Below are 19,005 nucleotides of genomic sequence, written 5' to 3' on the forward strand. Positions count from 1 at the left end.
ATTCAACTGTCAGAAGATACTTTAAGTTCCACTTTGTTTTATGAGTTGTCAATATTTTGAACCCTGTTCATCCACGATTACGGGAGGAATGTACCTGAACAAATTGAACTGCATATTTTCATGCTAAAATGTACATTTTATCCAACGTTAATTACAATGCATGGCCATGGAACGATAAAAACAATGCTCTGATTCCTCAACTCAGTGCGCTTGCGCAAACTACGTAAGGATTCATTTTATAGCGTCATATCGCGCATGCGTATTTTAATATTCTGGAAATTTCTATGGCTGGGTGTTGGTTGTAGGTGTAGATGAGGAGCAGTAGTTGTATATTACTTCAAACTTTATATTAAAAAAGCTTGGGTAGGTTTCATCTCATTTTTTCGCTAATTAAAATACAAATTGATATAAAGAGCCAACTATATTGAACTTCGGAGGTTAAGCGCAGTCACAGATGATTTTTGTGTGAAAGGATCGAGGCCTGGTCTTTGGTGCCTGTTGACTGAACAAAATCGAAGTTAAAACATTTAACAGCGCGATTTTTCTATTTGCTGCAGTGACTTTCAACGGCTCCTTTAAGTCATGGTGAAGAAGAATACGGTTCCTGATGGGTAAGTATGATCAGACTGACTTTAGACGGATTTAGTTACAGGACTACATACTAGGTGAGTCCATACATAAAATGTCGCCCAACGGGTAAGTAGAAAGATTGCCGCCATGTTAAGCGGCGCTTAAGCACAATTGGTAAGTAAACAATGCCTTCAAAATTGTAAGTATCACGCTTGCGAGGTTCACGTTTTTTTTGGAGGATGAATCGTACAAGGTGGTATATTTCATGAGTGCATTGTGCAGAATGGACGGTACACCTCATCTTAAAATCATTTTCCTTGCATCTCTTTTGTGAGGATAGAGCGTTTACATCGGAATTCCTTTTGATCACGAGATACGAATTTCGGAAAGTAGTAAATCCTGGACCTTGATTTTTCTTGAATAAGTAAGATTAATACTAATAGCTAAGTTAAAATATCCGCAAACGATGAAATCTGACTTTGCGTAATTTGTGTAGAATGATCGAAGAAAACAATGCTACCTAGAAGGGTAACCATTAAAATGCACCCAATGGTTGGTTTATCTTGTTTGAAATGAATGACTTAAATGAGGCCGTAGTTTTGTTATTTTTTAAAATATTAATCTAGTTAAAATAGAATCAGACTAATGGGTTGAAGAGTTAACATTTCAGAGCTTAAGAATTAAGATAGAAAAAGTATATTATAAATAGTTGCCAGTTTTTAGATGTCCTATATCACTGTTAAGTGCATAAGACATTGAAAATGGTGGTAGTAATGCAAATCCAAACTTGCTATTTGTTGTTGCAAATAGGTTTCTGTTACTAAGTTATGCCCTGGTGTATTATTAATGCGATAGCCTAGAGTCTTTAGTCAATGGCAGTTCTAGATTAGTGTAAAAATGTTGTAAAGTTTGTTCATACAATTTCAGGGTATTGTAACCCTTGGCAAATATTTTAGGAATTGATTACAAAACTATAATCTGAAATCAAAATATTATGCAATTACAATGGTAATTAATGTTTACACCAAAATTCAACACTGAATTCTAGCTTACAATATTTTTAAAATTTGCTTTCTTGTAATTTGTTGATGACACCCAAAATTGATGGTGTAATGAACAGTGAAGGTTTTCTCAAACTACATCATTGATCAGATGGATCGTGAGTGGCAAATGGAGTTTAATTTAGATAAGTGTGAGGTTTTACATTTTGGTAAGGCAAATAAGGATGGGGCGTATACATTTAATGGTAGAATCCTGTGGAATGTTGCTGAACAAAGAGACTTTAGGGTGCAGGTTTGTAGTTCCTTAAAGTGGAGCCTCAGGTCAACTGAATAGGAAAAAGATGTTTGGTGTGCTTGATTTTATTGCACAGTGCATTTAGTATAGGGCCAAAAACACTGCAGATGCTGGAATCCAAAGTAGACAAACAGGCGGCTGAAAGAACACAGCAAGCCAGGCAGCATCAGGAGCTGGTGAAGCTAACGTTTTGGTTATTAACCCTTATTTGGGACCTTTTGAGTATAGGAGTTGGGATATCATGTTGCAACTGTACATGACATTGGTTAGACCACTTTTGGAATACTGTATTCATTTCTGACAACCCTGCTATAGGAAGGATGTTGTGAAGCTTGAAAGGGTTCAGAAAAGATTTGCAAGGATATTGGGAGGGTTTGAGCTATGGGGAAGGCTGAATAGGCTGGGGCTATTTTCCCTGGAGCATCGGAGGCTGAGGTGTCACCTTTTTAGAAGCTTATAAAATCATGAGGCTTAGGTTGGGTAGCAAAGCCCAAAACTAAAGGGCATAGGTTTACGGTGAAAGGGGAAAGATTTATAAGGGGCATTGTTTTCACGCAGAGAATGGTGCTGTATGGAATGAACTGCCAAAGGAAGTAGTGAAGGCTGGTTCAATTGCAACATTTAGAAGAACCTGGACGGGTACACGAATAGGAAGGGGCATGGGCCAAATGCTGGCAAATGGCTCTAGATTAATTTAGAATATCTGGTCAAAATAGATGAGTTGGATTGAAGAATCTGTTTCTGTGCTGTCCAGCTCTGACTGAGGTTACTTGCCAGTACTGCTGGCAAGTTTACCATATGGCTTAACAATAATGTGCTCTAGTTAACATTTTGTGGACAAATGTGCAGAGTTCATACTGTTATCTTCAAAAGGGGAAGTAACTACCAGGCCAATGTATGCAGGCTAACAAAAGTTTATATACTACAAGAAAAACACAAACAGAATTAATGCTAATTAGAACTTGTCAATTAACAATCACTGAAAAAGCTTTGTGATGGATGAGTTTTGATTGTTTCAGTAGCTCTTTAAGATTCTTTAGCACAGAGAAGAAAATGCTATGATTTTGTTCCATGGAACTGCTTTCTGTAATGTAACTCTTCTCGCAAAGTTCAAAATAAATGAACTAATGTGAATTGCTAATGAATAAAAGTTACAGCTTGCTTATTTTCTATTCTACGTCAGTTATTTTCTTTAGAAACAAATGTCATGAAACTGATGACAATTGACTTATGGACAAACCATAAGTTCGGAAAAAGCAGCTTTTATGTTCACATCTCATGTGGAAATTTTGAAATTGCTGCCAGTATTAATCTGATCTACGCCAAAACGTTGCCTGATTAGTACAATTTGGAAACTTGTCGTGCCTCAACAGAAGATAACCAGAAATTCACTCTGAAGTCTTCCCAGTTTGTAATCTTAATTCTAGAAAATGACTGTCTACCAGACCGATGAAAAGAATTGTATTCTGTATTTTATTCTTGTCTTTTTCAATATTGCTGCTTTCACGAACTTTAAACTTGGCGAAAAATAGTGTTATCTATGACTGCGCTTCTTTTATTAAAAAAAACACTTTGCATAAGGTTGAAGCACATCTTCACTTTCCTGAACAGATGTTATACTCTGTGTCTCTACTGGTAAACCAAATTGGTAACCACTGAAGAAATTGATTCGTGGTGTGCTATACACACAACACTTCAGTTTGAGCTATTAATTTGCAAAACTATCACCTCTAGTGGACATTCAATGTCATGCAAGATGTAGATTAAGGTCTAAGGAGAAATATATAATTGAAGGGCTTTAGCTTCTAAATTATAAAGCTGCCATGAAATTTACATTAATGCAAGTTTCTTAAAAATAGAATGCAATAAATTAATTAGACTCATCTAAGTGAGTCTTCAATATTACCTGTGCCTGTTGTAAAGCAGTGGCAGTTAGATTTTTCCAAGAGGTAGCTTGGCTTTCTGAATAAAATGCCACCGCTTGTTTAATCCTTGGGATTAATGGGTTGTCATGAGTGGTTGAGGACTCTGGATCTGTACTTGCAAGAGGTTTGGAAGGTTGGGGTGGGGGTGACTGCACATGTGATCTCACTGAAGCGCTCAGTGCTGAGAGGTCTGAATAGAGTGAATAGAAGTTTCCATTTTCTAAATTTACTTAAAAAAAAAACTGACCTGAGGTCACAGCCTCCAAATGAAGGAACGACCCTTTAGAACTGAACTGAGGAGAAATTTCTTCAGTTGGGGATGGTGAATTTGTGGACCTCATTGTTGCAGCATGCTGTGGGGGCCGATTATATATGTAAGACAGGTTTCTGATTAGTAAAGGGATCAAGGGTTATAGGGGGAGGACAGGAGAATAGATCTCTGAACTCTTATCAGTCAGAATTGAATTGGGGAGCAGACTCTGAGCCAAATGCCATAATTCTAGTCCAATTCTTATTTGAGATTTTATTGGTGCACTGTTGTTTGCATGCTGTTAGAACAGACTGGTCAGATACAGATTCACTCAACACGGCAATTGCACAGCCTTGGATCTTTGAATTTTACAAAAATGAAAAGCCCGGCAGTCTGATTAGTAACCAAAACAGCTGTTTCAAAATGTATATTTAGATTAGATTACTTAGTGTGGAAACAGGCCCTTCGGCCCAACAAGTCCACACCGACCCGCCAAAGCACTACTCTCCCAGACCCATTCCCCTACATTTACCCCTTCGCCTAACGCTACGGGCAACACTACATGGCCAATTCACCTAACCTGCACATTTTTGGATTGTGGGAGGAAACCGGAGCATGCGGAGGAAACCCACGCAGACACGAGAATGTGCAAACTCCACACAGTCGCTTGAGGTGAGAATTGAACCCGGGTCTCTGGCGCTGTGAGGCAGCAGTGCTAACCACTACTACCAAGCAAAGCAGTGTTAATTTTCATATGGTACACTGGTTCTGTCCTGGTAAGACAATGTAGCTGCTAATGTACATTAACAATTTTAGAGATTCATTGGCATATATTCATAAAACGCGTACATGCCAACCAGGTTTCTTGAACTGAAATACAGTAGTCCCATTTGCATTGGCTTGGCCCATATACCTCTGAACCTTGCCTATCTGTGTACTTGTAATTCCTATTTTTTATTAGGTTTAGTTATTCTGAGATTTGACAATTAATGTGGTTGCTTTTGTTGTCCATATCCAATTTTGCATCTTATAATGCAAGTTGTGCAACAGGTCATAAGATGACTACAGTGTATAACAAGGTGATACCTGACACTGAACCAGAAGCCACCTAATAGCCCAGTTTGTGCCTGCCTCAAGTATGAAATTCTACCTGATACCCAATGTGGCTACACATGAAATAATTCAGCCCCTACAATTATAGCAGAAATGAATGCTGCCCTGTTAATTGTTGGATAGTATATAACGTTAGTTGAGTTTTAACCTCAGAAAAGTGCTGAAATTGCAACTTGTATCCAGAGGGATACAGTCACCTTTGCGCACAGAAATATTTATTATTGAATACTGTATTAGATCTCCCATGACTGTCTAGTTCTGTCCTTTATAAAACAATAGTAGTTTGACACTGGAGGATATATTTCATGTCATGGCATAATCTTTTTGGCATTGTAAATGATTTACATCAATAAAGCTGGTAATACCTGCAATTTTCTGAATGTGTGATTATACTTAATGCAATGGAACAGCTTGAATTAGATTGGATTTGGTACATGTCCGTAATTCATATTGTATATAGCCAGGTAATGTTTTTCATTTGAGATTATAGTAATTGCTTGGAAATTCATCTGAGAAGAAGGCAAGATGCATTTGCAAGATTGACTGAGGCGAGTCACAAATTTCCTGGTATTTCTGCCTTTTTGGCCAGTTATGGATATCTATCAATTTCAAGATTTTCTTATGTGGGAAATATTAGATCTGTATTTAAAAGTTGCTCTCAACTGTCATTCATTTGATTTTTTTTTTCCCCCCATTAGACTTTCCTTTAAAGCTGCGTCTCTTTACAATTGCAAATCCAGATTATATTTTGGGACGACAAGTATTGCGCAACTCTAAAACTTGTCTGCTTATACTCTTGGATTTCATATTGTAGTGTCTTATCAATACAGCTTTTTTTTGCTAGTTCATTTCTCAGGGTTCCTGAGGAAAACTCAATCAACCTGTCTGGTTTAACATTTTAAGTACAGTCAAGCAGTTGTCAGCCACCAGTTAACTTGCGCATCCTCCATGGTCATTTCTCTACCAATCAGCACTCTCCTGTCATGCACTATAAATCTGGGCTTTTCCTTAAATTGGTACTTTTATGAATTGTCTTGAGTGCAAGGCAAAAGGTTTCAACACAATGTCTTTTTCAGCAATACTTAACTCTGTGCAAATTAGCAAGTATTTCAGTATTGCTGTTAATCCAGTAGTAATCAGTTGCAAATTGTTTCACTACATCTGAGTCTCAGCTAGTATGTTTAACAATCTGCAAAATAAACGTAACTGCAGTGGTAATTTTTGAAGTTCAATTATTGCAATCATGATTTTGCCTCCAGAGTCTACACCATTGTGCTATTGCATTAAGTCAACTTTTAATGGGTGTACCTGAGATAGCTGAAAACAGCTTCAAACAAATATTTTATCCCTCTGCTGTTAGAACCAAATTTATATTGGAATTGTTACATAGTTAATATTGTTATAAAGATGCTTCTGTCATCTGGACTTAACTGTCATCATATTGGAGTTGGTGAGTATGAGGTAAAATGTCAACTGCAGAATTTAATTTGTAGTTCTGGAGCACGAATCTGGCAAATTATGACTACGTTTTAAGATTTATGTGACATCTGAGTGTAGCTAAAGCTGTTTATAGCTATCACATGAAGCAAGCTTAGATTAGTTTTGAAATTGTGGTTAATAACATTAAGTGAAAATTAATTTCTATTAACAAGGTTTGGTTCAGTTTTGGGTGTGGAAAATCTTGCTTTTATGTAAACCATTTGTATTAGCTGTAAAAGTTTGTTTAATAAAATATATTTGTATATGCCTTGTGCACGACTGAGTGTAATTCTATTGTCGTAAGTTTGATTTTCTACACTTCAGATTAAGAATGTGCTGTAATCACTATTTGACCTGAAAGAAATATGGTCTAAAGGTAGCGTACTTATTAATCTAAAAAATATTTTTGACAGTAAATTTCTTTATCATTCCCATAAGTTACCTTTTTTTACCAATAGTCCTTAATTACTGATTTGATAACTCCCAGGTAACAAACTAAATTATTTGTGCTGCAACATAATAGATCAATGGATTTGAGTTAGTGTGATCTTGCAGATGTTATTTTTGCAAAATTTGCCTTGTTTGAAAGGTGATGCCTTGGTGGTTTGGGGTAAAGCATGCTGTGTTCTTGAACTGTGCATCAATGATTTTTGTTTCAGCCTTGAGTTTTTTAATACATGAGTTGAGCAAAGAGTTTTACCAATTATCTATTAGCATTTTTCAAGACAGTTTGAATTATTTTTCATTTTTAACATTATCTTAGGCATGGATAGTATTAAGAAATAACATCCTTTTTAGAAATCTAGCAAGTTCCTGGCATGTTTTCAATTGCTGTCTTGTTACAGACTGATAATTTTGAGACATGACTCATCACTAATTCCAGCTTTATAATGCCTCTTCCAAACTGAAGTTATTGGAGGAAGTCATTCAGGAGGGGAAATGATGAGGAAGAGATTTGTTTCTACGACTTGGGTTTGCTTTCTTATGGGGGTACAGGATAATAAAATCAAGGACTCTTCAGTTTTTTTTTTGTTTTCAGGGCCCCTTTCATTTTGCATCATCTAGTAAATGAGCTGAGCACATTATCTCTTTTGTTCCTGTTCTCTCTCTCTGCACCTCCCCCCAAAAAAAGCCACAATGGCAAAACGTTTTTTTCAGGTGTTACGGGGAGAGTAGTGTATGTGTATGTATGTATATATATTCTAGACTTGTTTCTTTTTGAGTTGAAGCAGCAACCGGGCTCTAGGATGCTACTTCAACACAATACACTTCTAAGGACTACATGAGGTAAGGCAGCAACACTATACTGGAGGGTGCTAATAATATGTAAATGTATTGATGATAAATGGCTGGCTTTCAAAAACAAACAATATCCTGAACAAGAAGGAAAACCAATTTTTAAGCGTATTGAACCTTTTGAGCTGAATTTGATTGCACAGAAACTGATGTGCCAGTTGGAAATGGGTATTGTGCATCTAACTTTGTACACTGACAAATTTGGACACTGGGTTGGAAGTAAACTTTTAAGGATGAACCTAAGATGAAATTGACCATTAAAGATAATAAATGGCTACCTGGAAAGCATCCTTCGAGCAGGGAAGATGAGTGGGTGAAACCTGATTTGAGATCTACAACTTCAAGGGACATGGGCTAGGTAGATAAACTCTTACCCATTTTTCTTTTAGTAGTAGGGTCAATAACCAGGGAGCATAGTTTCAAGATATGGATTAGGATATTGAGAGGAGATTTTCGCTATGATGTATTGGTAACTAAGCCCCAAATGGCGAATTAAGAATCATCACAGCATTTAAGTATTTAAATGAGCACTTGAACTGCCATAGTATACAAGGCTGCAAGAATACTGGAAAACTCTATCTTGGTAGATAAATACTTGATAACCATTGTCTACATGACATACCTGGTTCTGTACTGTAAAACTCTTAGATTCTCTGACTTGTTGAATTGACTGACTTTATTTCTGACGTGAATCATGTGCTGTGATTATAACAAACTTTACCCATAGTGAAATTGCCTGATTTCAACACAACAGTCGTAGATCTGAGGGATGAATGAAGAATATTCTAAGGTACCTGGAGGGGCATTAAAAACAGTAGTAAGTTAGGAATGGCAGAGATTGCTTCTTGGCCTATTTAATGTAAGTTGACGATCTCGGTTTTCCTACAGAGATATAGTATTCAACTAATTGTTGAAGCAGTTAAATTGCTCAAAGTTTACAAAAGATGTGGTAAAAGATCTCAAGCCTTCTAACTAGCCACAAATAAACCTCTCTGACAATTTTTAAATATGTTGTGCTCAGAATTTTAAGACTTTATCTTGCCATCCATGATTCTCAGCTTTCACCTTTTGCACGCAGTTTTGACTTTTACAATGTATTTAATGCTAGAGAGCACTCTTTCACAAGTAACTAGATTTTTCTTTTAAAGATAGTGGAAGGGAGGGCAACCAGGATGAAGAAACGGTCAACTCCTTGCAGAAGCTTCAAATTATAGGTGCAACTGTGGAAACCTCAGTGGGATACCTCATCACAATAGAATTAAGTTTTAAGTTGAAATCTGAGCAAGCTAGTTTTGTGTCGTGTTTATTGCCTTAGTTTTCAGAACAACAAATTGATTTTCCACCTTGAAATCGGGTTGGGTTCATGGTCATTGAGATGGAATTTTTAATTTACTTTTCGGACGTGTTACTTTCTATACTGTTGGTAACCAGCTAGAGTCAGAGATATACAGCATGGAAGCAGATCCTTCGGTTCAACTCATCCATGCTGACCAGATATCCCAACCTAATTTGGTCCTATTTGTCACCACTTGGCCCATATGTTTCTAAACCTTTCCTCCTCTTATATTCATCCAGACACCTTTCTAAATGCTGTATTTGCATCAGCCTCCACCACTTTTTCTTTTGCAGCTCATTCCATGCATACACCATCCTCTGTGAAAATATTGCCCCTTGGGTCTCATTTTTATATTCCCCCCCACCTCACCCTAAACCTGTGCCCTCTATTTCTGGACTCCCTCACTACAAGGAGAAGACCTTGTCTATTTATCCTATCCATGCCCTCTTTTTACAAACCTCTATAAGGTCACCCCTCCACCTCTGAGCTCTAGGGTAAACAACCCCATTCTATTCCGCCTCTCCCTATAGCTCAAATCTTCCAAACCTGATAACATCCTTGTAGGTCTTTTTTACGCCCTTTGAAGTTTTATAGGAAGGAGACCAGTATTGCACATTATATTCCAAAAGTAGCCTAACGAATGTCCTGTACAGCTGCAACTTGACCACCCAACTCCTATTCTCAATGCTCTGACTAATAAAGGAAAACATACCAAATGCTGCCTTCATTATCGTATCTATCTGCGACTTGATTTTCAAGGAACTATGAACCTGTGCTCCAAGGTCTCCTTGTTCAGCAATACCGCCCCCCCCTTCCCCCCGCCTCCAAAGGACTTACCATTAAGTGTACAAGTCCTGCTTTGATTTGCTTTTTCAAAGTACAGCACCTTGCATTTATCTAAATTAAACTCCATTTGACACTCCTCAGCCCATTGGCCCATCTGATCAAGATCCCATTGTACTGAGGTAACTTTCTTCACTGTCCACTACACTTCAAATTTTGATGTCCTCTGCAAACTTATCAACTATACCTCCTATGTTCACACCGAAATCATTTACATAAATGACAAAAAGTAGTGGGTCCAGCACATCTAAGTATTCTTTAAAATGAAGGAAAAATTAGGAGACAAGTTAGCTGTCACTGCATTTCTATTCAAAGATTTGTACTGCATGAATGTTCCGGTAATTGCAAAAATCTTCAGATTTTGTAACATTGGCACTCAGGGCTCCAGTGTTCAGATTTTTATAATGGCCAGCTTTTTAACTCTATCAAATCTTTATCTATTCTCTCCATTAACTAGTCAGTCATTTCTGGTGAACTGTTCTAACAGTTTGCTACCTGATGACCTAGCTTCTCCTAAGTATGCACCCAAGGAAGTGTAATGGTCCCTTGGTGATCATTTGTAGAAGTTCATGGAGGAGTCAAATTGTGAAATGGCACCAAAAAGTGCCACAAGCGATTTGATGTGATGCATAATCATTTGCGCTCCTGCGTGAAGAGGATTGCTTTCAGTTTTTGAGCACTACCTGTACTATATTATTTTGGACTGAATTTGCACGGAAAAGATCCAGAAGATGATCATTTAATTCTCTAAATATCCATCACATGAAAAGATCCTGTGATGTTACATCTATCATGTGGTTCAAATCCTGTAATAATAAACTGTTAGATAGCTGTGGCCTAAATAATCAGAGCATTCTGATTTCCAAGTTCAAGAAGCTGAATCTCTCACTGGATCACAACATAGATATCATGTCCGTTGCCTCCAAATAAACAGCATTCATGTGCTGAACTGCTGAGATTCACAATACCTTAATCTAATTTGTGTATGAGATTTGGGTATTTATCCCTTTCAAAGGTGACATTTTGAGTTGACCTGATGAGGTAAAGGTAAAAGGCTATAGGAAAAGTTTCACACGAAGGGAAAAATTCAGGACTGCATAACAAAACCTTATTAGTTGGCAAATATTTGGGGGGAGAAACTTCTAGTTAGAGTAGTAAAAATAAGACACTGAAATGTAAGACCCTGATAACAACAAAGTTAGGATTGTTTGTAGGTGAATGAATTAGTTTAGTGAATGACCTTGTCTAAAAATACCTTGTGATTCTAAGGTAACATTTGCAGAGACAAAATCTATTATCTAAATTTTTAATCAACTTTCCTCCAAGCATGATGATGTACTGGAGCACTCTGCTTTTTGGAATTTTACCAACACTAGAATCTAACTTTGGAAAATGTATCAACCTAAAAAATGACCTTTTTTTAAAAAAAGAAAGTGTTGGGCAAGTGTTTGTCATTAATTTTAATTTCAGGACATTAAGGAATAGGAAGGGAAACAATTCTTGGTGTGCAATGTAGTTAATTAAACAAAAGTGGCAAGTTAATGGTGATGAGCAGTCGAGTCAACTATGTGTGGGCGCAGATTTATTTATTTTAAGCAATAATGGAATGAGCACAGAATCTTGTCATTCTGTTAGCACCTTTCCAGATCAACTATAACAGGAGTTTGATTTGAAACGTAAAGTTGGCTGAATGACTAAGAAGGAGGGAATAGTCTAGAAACAGCAACTGCAGATATTTTCACTGTGAAAATAAGGATAACAAAGATCTGTGTGGTAAGGGGGCTGACCTAAATTAATTGAAGAAAATTTAGCAAAAGTATAAACAGCAGCTAATTTTAATCTGAAATAAAAACCTCCTAGGTATGTGCTTGCAGCATCTTATGGAGGGAGAAATTGTTAATTTTTCAGATCAACTTAACTTTGAAGACTTGTAGTTCAGGTTGTAAGTTTGCTGCTGATCTGGAAGATTTGTTCTCACCATGCTAAGTAACATCAGTGAGCCTCCGTTGAGGCGCTGGTGGACTGTCTTGCTATCCCTTCCAGTTCTTTGACTGTTTGGTAAATGGGGTCCAAATCGATGTGTTTTGAGTTCAGGTTTGAATACTCTGCCTCTAGGAATTTTCCATGCGCATCCTTGTTTCGCCTGTCCCAGGATGGATGTATTATCCCAGTCAAATTGGTGTCCCTTGTCCGTGTTATAGTTATAGTTATTCGTGGCTAGTTGGTGCTCATGTATTCTGGTGGCTAGTTTCCTGCCAATCTGTCCAATGTTTGTTGCAGTCCTTGCAGGGTATCTTGTATATGATGTTCGTGCTGTTGGTACAGGATCCTTTTAGATTCATAAAGAGCTATTTCAGTATGTTGGTAGGTTTGTAGGGTACCATGATGCCAAGGGACAGGAGTAGTTATTCTTGGTCATCTCTGAAATGTCTTTAATGTATGATAGTATGGCTAAAGTCTCTGGGCTTGTTGTCTTGTTTAGAACCTAATTTAACTTACTGGAAGGAGGTTTTTGTTTCTCTGCGTTTGCTGTCAATTTTAAGAAAAAATGCTACATTTGATAAATTCAGTCCCTGGAACATTTTGTACTCCAGCCAATTCATGATTGATAGACTGTTGCATGTAAATGGATATAAACTGAAGAATGATGAAATTGTGTTAATATTATTTGAGAAATTCAGGACGCATAGAATGTCTTGGCAGGAGAGGGAATGAAACTGGAGGTGAGGGCTAAAAGGTTGAAAAATTTGTAATAAAAATTGTGCTTTAGTTTTAGTATTTTAGAAAAATGATTAGAATTAGCTGAAGGTATGGCTAACTTTTTTGTGCTAAAATGAGAATGTAGGGTTACTTCAGCTCAGTGGTTATGCTCATCTGTCAGAAGACATTTGGGACTAGGCATGCAATCTGGCATGATACTGTAGTGTTGCCCTGTAAGTCTGAACTCTGGCATTGGCTTTTCGTCTCTGGGAAAAGGGGGAGCTTTATAACTAAATTTGTTGATTTATATAGTAAGTCTAAGTAATATACACGGGAGCGTGATGTCACAAAGATACATGGATAGACTATGAACCAGAATTGACGGACGGAGTTAAACATGAGGAAGTGAGGTTATCAGCAAAGGAATTTTTTAAAAGACTCATAGGCAAAGAACTTTAGAAAAGCACCATTGTATCTAGATGCATGTACTGAAATAACTTTAAGCTGGTGAACAGTTGCTAAAACTACTTTAAAAGCCCAATGGGGTATTGGTCTATTTTACAAGAGTAGAAAAACAGTAAACAATATTCCAGTTGTGCAGAGTTTTAGTTGCAGTCAGTACTGCATTTGGTTTTGGAGGCCACACCTCTGAAAGGATATAATGGCTTTGGAAGGCGTGCACTGTCAAGTCAGCATTGCCATAACAGTTTAAAAAGGATCAAGGATAGTTGCATGCAACAGGGCATGCATTCCCTTGAGCAAACGTGAGTGATCTAATTGTTTAGGGTGATTTGAAAGAAATTATTCCTGCTGGTGTTCAGAACAAGAAAACAACATTTAAAGGAAATTTTTAAGTATTGAATTATCTTCACAACTGATACTAAACCATTTTGAACATGCTTCTCTCCCAAAACTGAGGATAGATTAATTGAAAAGTTTGCACCTGAAACAGATCTCTGTACAAGACTATTAGTAAAGAATGATTATAGCATGAAATGAAGCCATTTGGTTTATGTCCGTGCTCGCTGTCTGAAGCAAAAACTTACTTAGTTCTACTTACCTTACATTTTTCCCCATGGCCGGACAAATTTCTTTGCTTCAGATAACTTTGTTCAATGTCTCAATTCAGTCTGCTTCCACCACACTAGGCAGAACACTTTCAAATCAAAAATATTTATTTCACTTAATTCTAAAAGTGACATCTGATTTTCAATCATTCTGGCAATGGGACTAATTTGCTATCTTTAATTACCATGATTTGGGAACTTCTATCAAATTTCCTTTTAATATTTGCATTAAGGAGCAAATCTGTGCCAATGCCTCCCCATCCTTCCTAAAGAGTTGTGACCTGCTTTTAGGTGCAGTATTTTAGTTCAAGCTGAACTGGAAATTTTATACAGACTCATCACTTTTTTAAAAATCAAAATCTTTGCCTCTTTTTCCCAAAATAAAGCCTAGGATCCATAATGCTTGATTAATCCTCTTGCCCAGCCCTATCTCGTCTAGTGATTTATGTATACATACATGGATTATTCTCTCTGCTGTTTGTGCCAACATGAATAACTTCTCATTTTTCTGCATTAAATTGGACAAGTTGAGCAAATCAAATGATTCCACCAACTTATCGTATTGTTTTAAGGGAAATGGAATGCACTTGGTTATGTAGACCAATTGTACATTTCAGCCACTATCTGATGCAGTGGCTGAGCAAATGATCTTTAGCTTTTCCTGTTGGTTATGCTTTCTTTTGCCTAAGCTGTTGAACAAAGGCCCTGGCTGAAATAAGAGATGCCATGATATTAAAAGCACAAAGGAAGGTTGGTCATGGTTTTTAACTCCTCAGGCAAATTTTATCAGCGACTCCGAATACTAATCCATGCCTCTGTTTAAAAAGTGAGCGAAAGACAGTCGACAATAACGTAGTCTGAAAATTCAAGGTAAAACTAGCAAGTCCTTGGCAAGAGGTGCGTTTAATGTTTGAAATATTCATTGGAATTTTTAAAGTAATTTGGATATCTAGTGGAAACAAGCTGTAGCTTGTGAACTTTGAGAAGGGTAAGGTATCTGATACAAAGCTTGTTACAAAAATTAGAAGGAAAGGGAACATGTCTGCCAGTCAGCTTTTCTAATGAAGTAATGATGGTTATGGATAAATTGCAATTCCTTGAATTCCACTAGGATTGGAAGTGGTATCTTAAGGGTTTATAAATTAGTGTCTGTTTGTGCATATCAATTTTGAGCACGTTTTGTGGATTGAAAGACATTTTAATAGGACTGAAAGCTTGGAGAATATAAAGTAACAACCAAATGTGTAGAATGATTCTAGATATATTTGAGCTCTATTTAAAAGGAAGACCCCTTTTTTTGGGTGTTACCTGAATTGAAGGGTATATGAAATGCTATACTTTCAGAAAATGTGGATAGTTGACCAGATATTTGGGTTTTATTTATGAGCCAATTTCATATTGCAAAGTTAAAATGATGGATTTGTGAAGTATCTTTTTAAATAAAGAAATTTTCTCCACTCACGTGTAGAAGAATGTGAAACTTATCACTTGATTGGTTGAAGCAAATAAAATAGATGCATTTAAGGGGAAACTAGACATGCAGGATAGGGAATAGGTAGCCATGTGGAAGTTTTAGATGAAACAAGGGTGGAGTATAAAGACTGGTGCAGACTTGTTGGGTTGAATGGCCTGTTTCTGTTCCATATTTTTCTGTTTGAAATGTTAGATTTTATAAGTCAATTAAACTTAAAGTTTCCTAAAATGGAGTGAAAATGTGACCTACAAAACTGGAACAAGCCATTGTGATGTTTACTATTGACTGGGAGTAAGTCAAAACTACTTTCAAATAAGAATATATGGAATCAAAGGAGGCATCAGACATTGCTGTTTTTTAACTCTTCAGAGTCCAGCTGAGGGTTTTGTGAAAGAAATTTCTTCTGTGCCACGCCTTTAGCTTAATTGCTAATCAAAGGGATGAGAGAATTGGACATCAGATTTAGGAAATTAGTATTGTGAAGAATTAGACCACAGAATTGCTATTGGTAAGCTTGCAACTAATTCTATTTGATTATGGGTTAAGTGAATAAAACTCTGCTGCACACCATTCACTGTTACTTGAAACAGAGATCCTGTAGGCAGGGCTGAGGTTTGAGTGTGCTCTGCAGAGATGTTGGCTTATGACTAGAACAATGTTATATACAAACATTTGGTTTTGAAAAGTTGATAGGAATTCTTTCTGTAGTTTATTTTAAGCATTAACAGTACACAGTCAATTTGATATAGTAAAAAGTTGGGAGGTGGAGCTTTGTATAATCCTTTCAGTAAGTCAGTGAAATTCAAGTTTTTGAAATGCTAGTCTTAACAGAAATTAGAACAAATGTGACTTCAGTTCTAAGATCAAAATAGATTTTTAGAAAAGAATTTGCAGCTAGGATTAAATATCTCTGCATGATCTTCAGTGTTACACCATAAGTAGATTGACCCAAAGTTATCACACATTGAGGAAAACTGCTAAATGTGACATACAAGCAAAATACTACAATCAAACAAGTTTAAATCAAATAAAAACAACATTTTCAGATTACACAATGTTAATGTTTTGACTGTATGCTCTTCCATCAACATTACTGGATGATACTTTAAATCGGTGGTTTCTGACTGTATAATTTTTTTAAAATTATGAACCAAAGCATTTGATATTCAGTTTCTAAGAACAAATTTCCATAGTTGTCATTGGAAATACTTGGCAGGTCTGCACCTGTGGATAGAGAATCAAAACTATTACATCAAATTGTGCTCTTCAGGCTTCTGCACTCACAACTCCAAATTGATTCTGATTATTTGTCGACAGAAGCTGATAATTGAGTATTTCGAGCATTCTCTGTTCTTAAATTTCTAGTGGTGTCAGAATTTTGTGTTTGCTATTTCCTGCTTTGGGGGAAAACTCTGAATTTGCGCTTCCATTTTTGTTTGAACGTTGGCATAGAACATGCCCTTACTTTGCATCATTGTTTGCAACAAGTATACTAATATTAAAAATACTAATGCTCATTTCTTTAATTCATTGACCTTTGTTGTCCATGTTACTTTATTATTGCAATGCAGGTTTAGTAAAATTAGTGCTATGTTGAAATTGGGTATCTGAAAACTTTCTTTGGTTAAGGAAAAGCTTTAAACATTCCACATTTAAAGCATTTCTCCTACATTTCCATCCAAATCTGAGTATTGAGATAATATTAAATAACTAGTGTCCATGTCTGTGTTCTTAGCTTGGTAGCACAATGGAGATTCCAGTGTTCCAGAACACTTAAATACAAGTTTTCAGACAGTTTTGCGTTTCTTCAATATCTTTTTTTTTGCATTTTTTAAAAAATTTGTTCATTGTTTCTCTTAAATTGCTATCTGATGTGATCTAATTGATATTTTTTGCTTCTAATTTGTTCACTGTTTTGCAATGTACCTCTTTTCTGTAAAGGTTGAAGTAACTCCGCATGATTTGGGGGTGCCAGCTTTGAACTTGTTAGAGTGGAAACCAATTTTATAAACTTTGTAATTGAAAGCTATCTCCAGTAGTAATTTCGGTGAAGTTCTGTAAGAAACAGTAAACTTTCTTATCTTAATTGTCCTTGTTTAACATTTCAATTGTTATCCTTTTTTAAAATGCAATTTTGACTCTAATGTAGATTACAATTTGTGCCTAGATCATATTTACTAATGTTTAATGGTTCATATTCTAGTTTTTTTTTCCCTGCAGTGTCTTGGCTTATCTTAGTTCCTTTGACAACCATCAGCATTAGAACAGGATAGAAATGCTGAACTGATATTTGGTGAATAAAGAATTGTAATATTCTGGGTATACCTAAAATTAAAATCACAACTGGCTATTATGAAGTAGTTTAAAAAAATATTTAAACAGTTTAAATACAGTTAATTCAATTTTCCTTTTTAGTGTGTATACCAAAACAGCTTTCTAAAATGCTGCCTAACGCATTGTTGGTAGCATCAGAAAGTACTGATCATAGTTTCCAATTTGGGTAAATCTTACCTTTTCTGATAACCTTAAAACAAACCATGAGTGTGCCACTTGAGTTCAAACTGTAAACAAAATGACAACTTAGACCCGTCAATCCACAGCTTATGTCTGTTTAGCCATGAAACATTCTGTATGTTATAAATGTATATGTCAATCTTTGAGGCTTTCTACTTGCTGTGTTGCTATGTCAATTTGCTTTCTCCTCTCAATTGATTCTAGGAATTTAAATACTGTTTCATTTATCAGAATTGTTATTTTCTATGTCAGGATTGCTTTGCTTCCCTGACTCTTCAGTTTTAAGGAGATTGAAGTTGCATGTTCCGTTAATAGAAGCGTGCAGCTGACAGAAAATTTGATACTATTTTGAATTAAAAAGTTGTAGTTAAAGTGTTTTAAAAGATGAAAACATTTAGTGAATGTTGCATAACAGAAGAACTGATGACAATATTATAAAAATGGAAATGAAGAACCTGAAGAGAGAATTGGTGCATTGAAACCTGTTACTGTAATGGAAGTTGCATTGACCACTGAAACCACAAGCAAAATTTAAAGGCAAATAAGTCTCCTTTCATTGAGAGAATGAACATATATCAAATGTACTTGTGTATCATGCAATCCTTGATGTACATTTGTAAATATAAGTCACACTGAAATCTGTTTTTAGGTCCTGTTTTAAATTTGCTCTGAACATGCAATGAATCTCAATTTGGAAAAAAAATAAAGATCTACCACAACCTTAAAGTCTTTGTTACTATATGTAAATGACTATATACCACAAAATGATTGATCATATTAAATAATAATTTCAACATTGTTGCCTATAGTTGGTAGTGGGGAAACTGAACAAGAGATCTTAAATGGGTCATTGGAGCTGAGCCTGAAGAAATCAACATGCACATAGGTTTTAAAGCAAAATGCTTTTGCCTGAAGCCATGCAAAAATGTAATTTTTTTTTTGTATATAGTTACTACTATTGTACTATTATTGTACAGTTCCAATGATAACCAGCCAGTGTAGCATCTGGTTACCTCTGAATAGATGCTTTTCAGAAGATGGGACTTTTCAGGAATGTCAGTTTGTTTTTGAGGGAGTTTTAACATTTTTGAGCAGAAATTCTAGAAGCTTGTTTCCACTCTGGCTTGGGAGTGAGATCAGCT

The 19,005-nt window shown here is 36.2% G+C and overlaps 1 protein-coding gene across 2 annotated transcripts in view; it reads left to right on the top strand.

The window, feature by feature from the left end:
• Positions 1 to 243: 243 nt before the first annotated feature.
• The window catches only part of LOC140463558 (uncharacterized), a 52,044-nt gene continuing 33,282 nt past the window's right edge, over positions 244 to 19,005 (top strand). Inside the window, exons 1-2 of one of the 2 annotated variants that reach the window (XM_072557716.1) lie at positions 244 to 363; positions 558 to 611. In XM_072557716.1, coding sequence (XP_072413817.1) covers positions 583 to 611 — 29 coding nt within the window. In that variant the 5' untranslated portion in view covers positions 244 to 363; positions 558 to 582. Of the gene's footprint in view, positions 612 to 19,005 lie in introns of both variants that reach the window. The other variant, XM_072557717.1, reaches the window with a different exon arrangement.

This window comes from Chiloscyllium punctatum, chromosome 38 (genome assembly GCF_047496795.1).
Source record: "Chiloscyllium punctatum isolate Juve2018m chromosome 38, sChiPun1.3, whole genome shotgun sequence".
In the NCBI taxonomy this organism is placed as follows: Eukaryota; Metazoa; Chordata; class Chondrichthyes; order Orectolobiformes; family Hemiscylliidae; genus Chiloscyllium; species Chiloscyllium punctatum.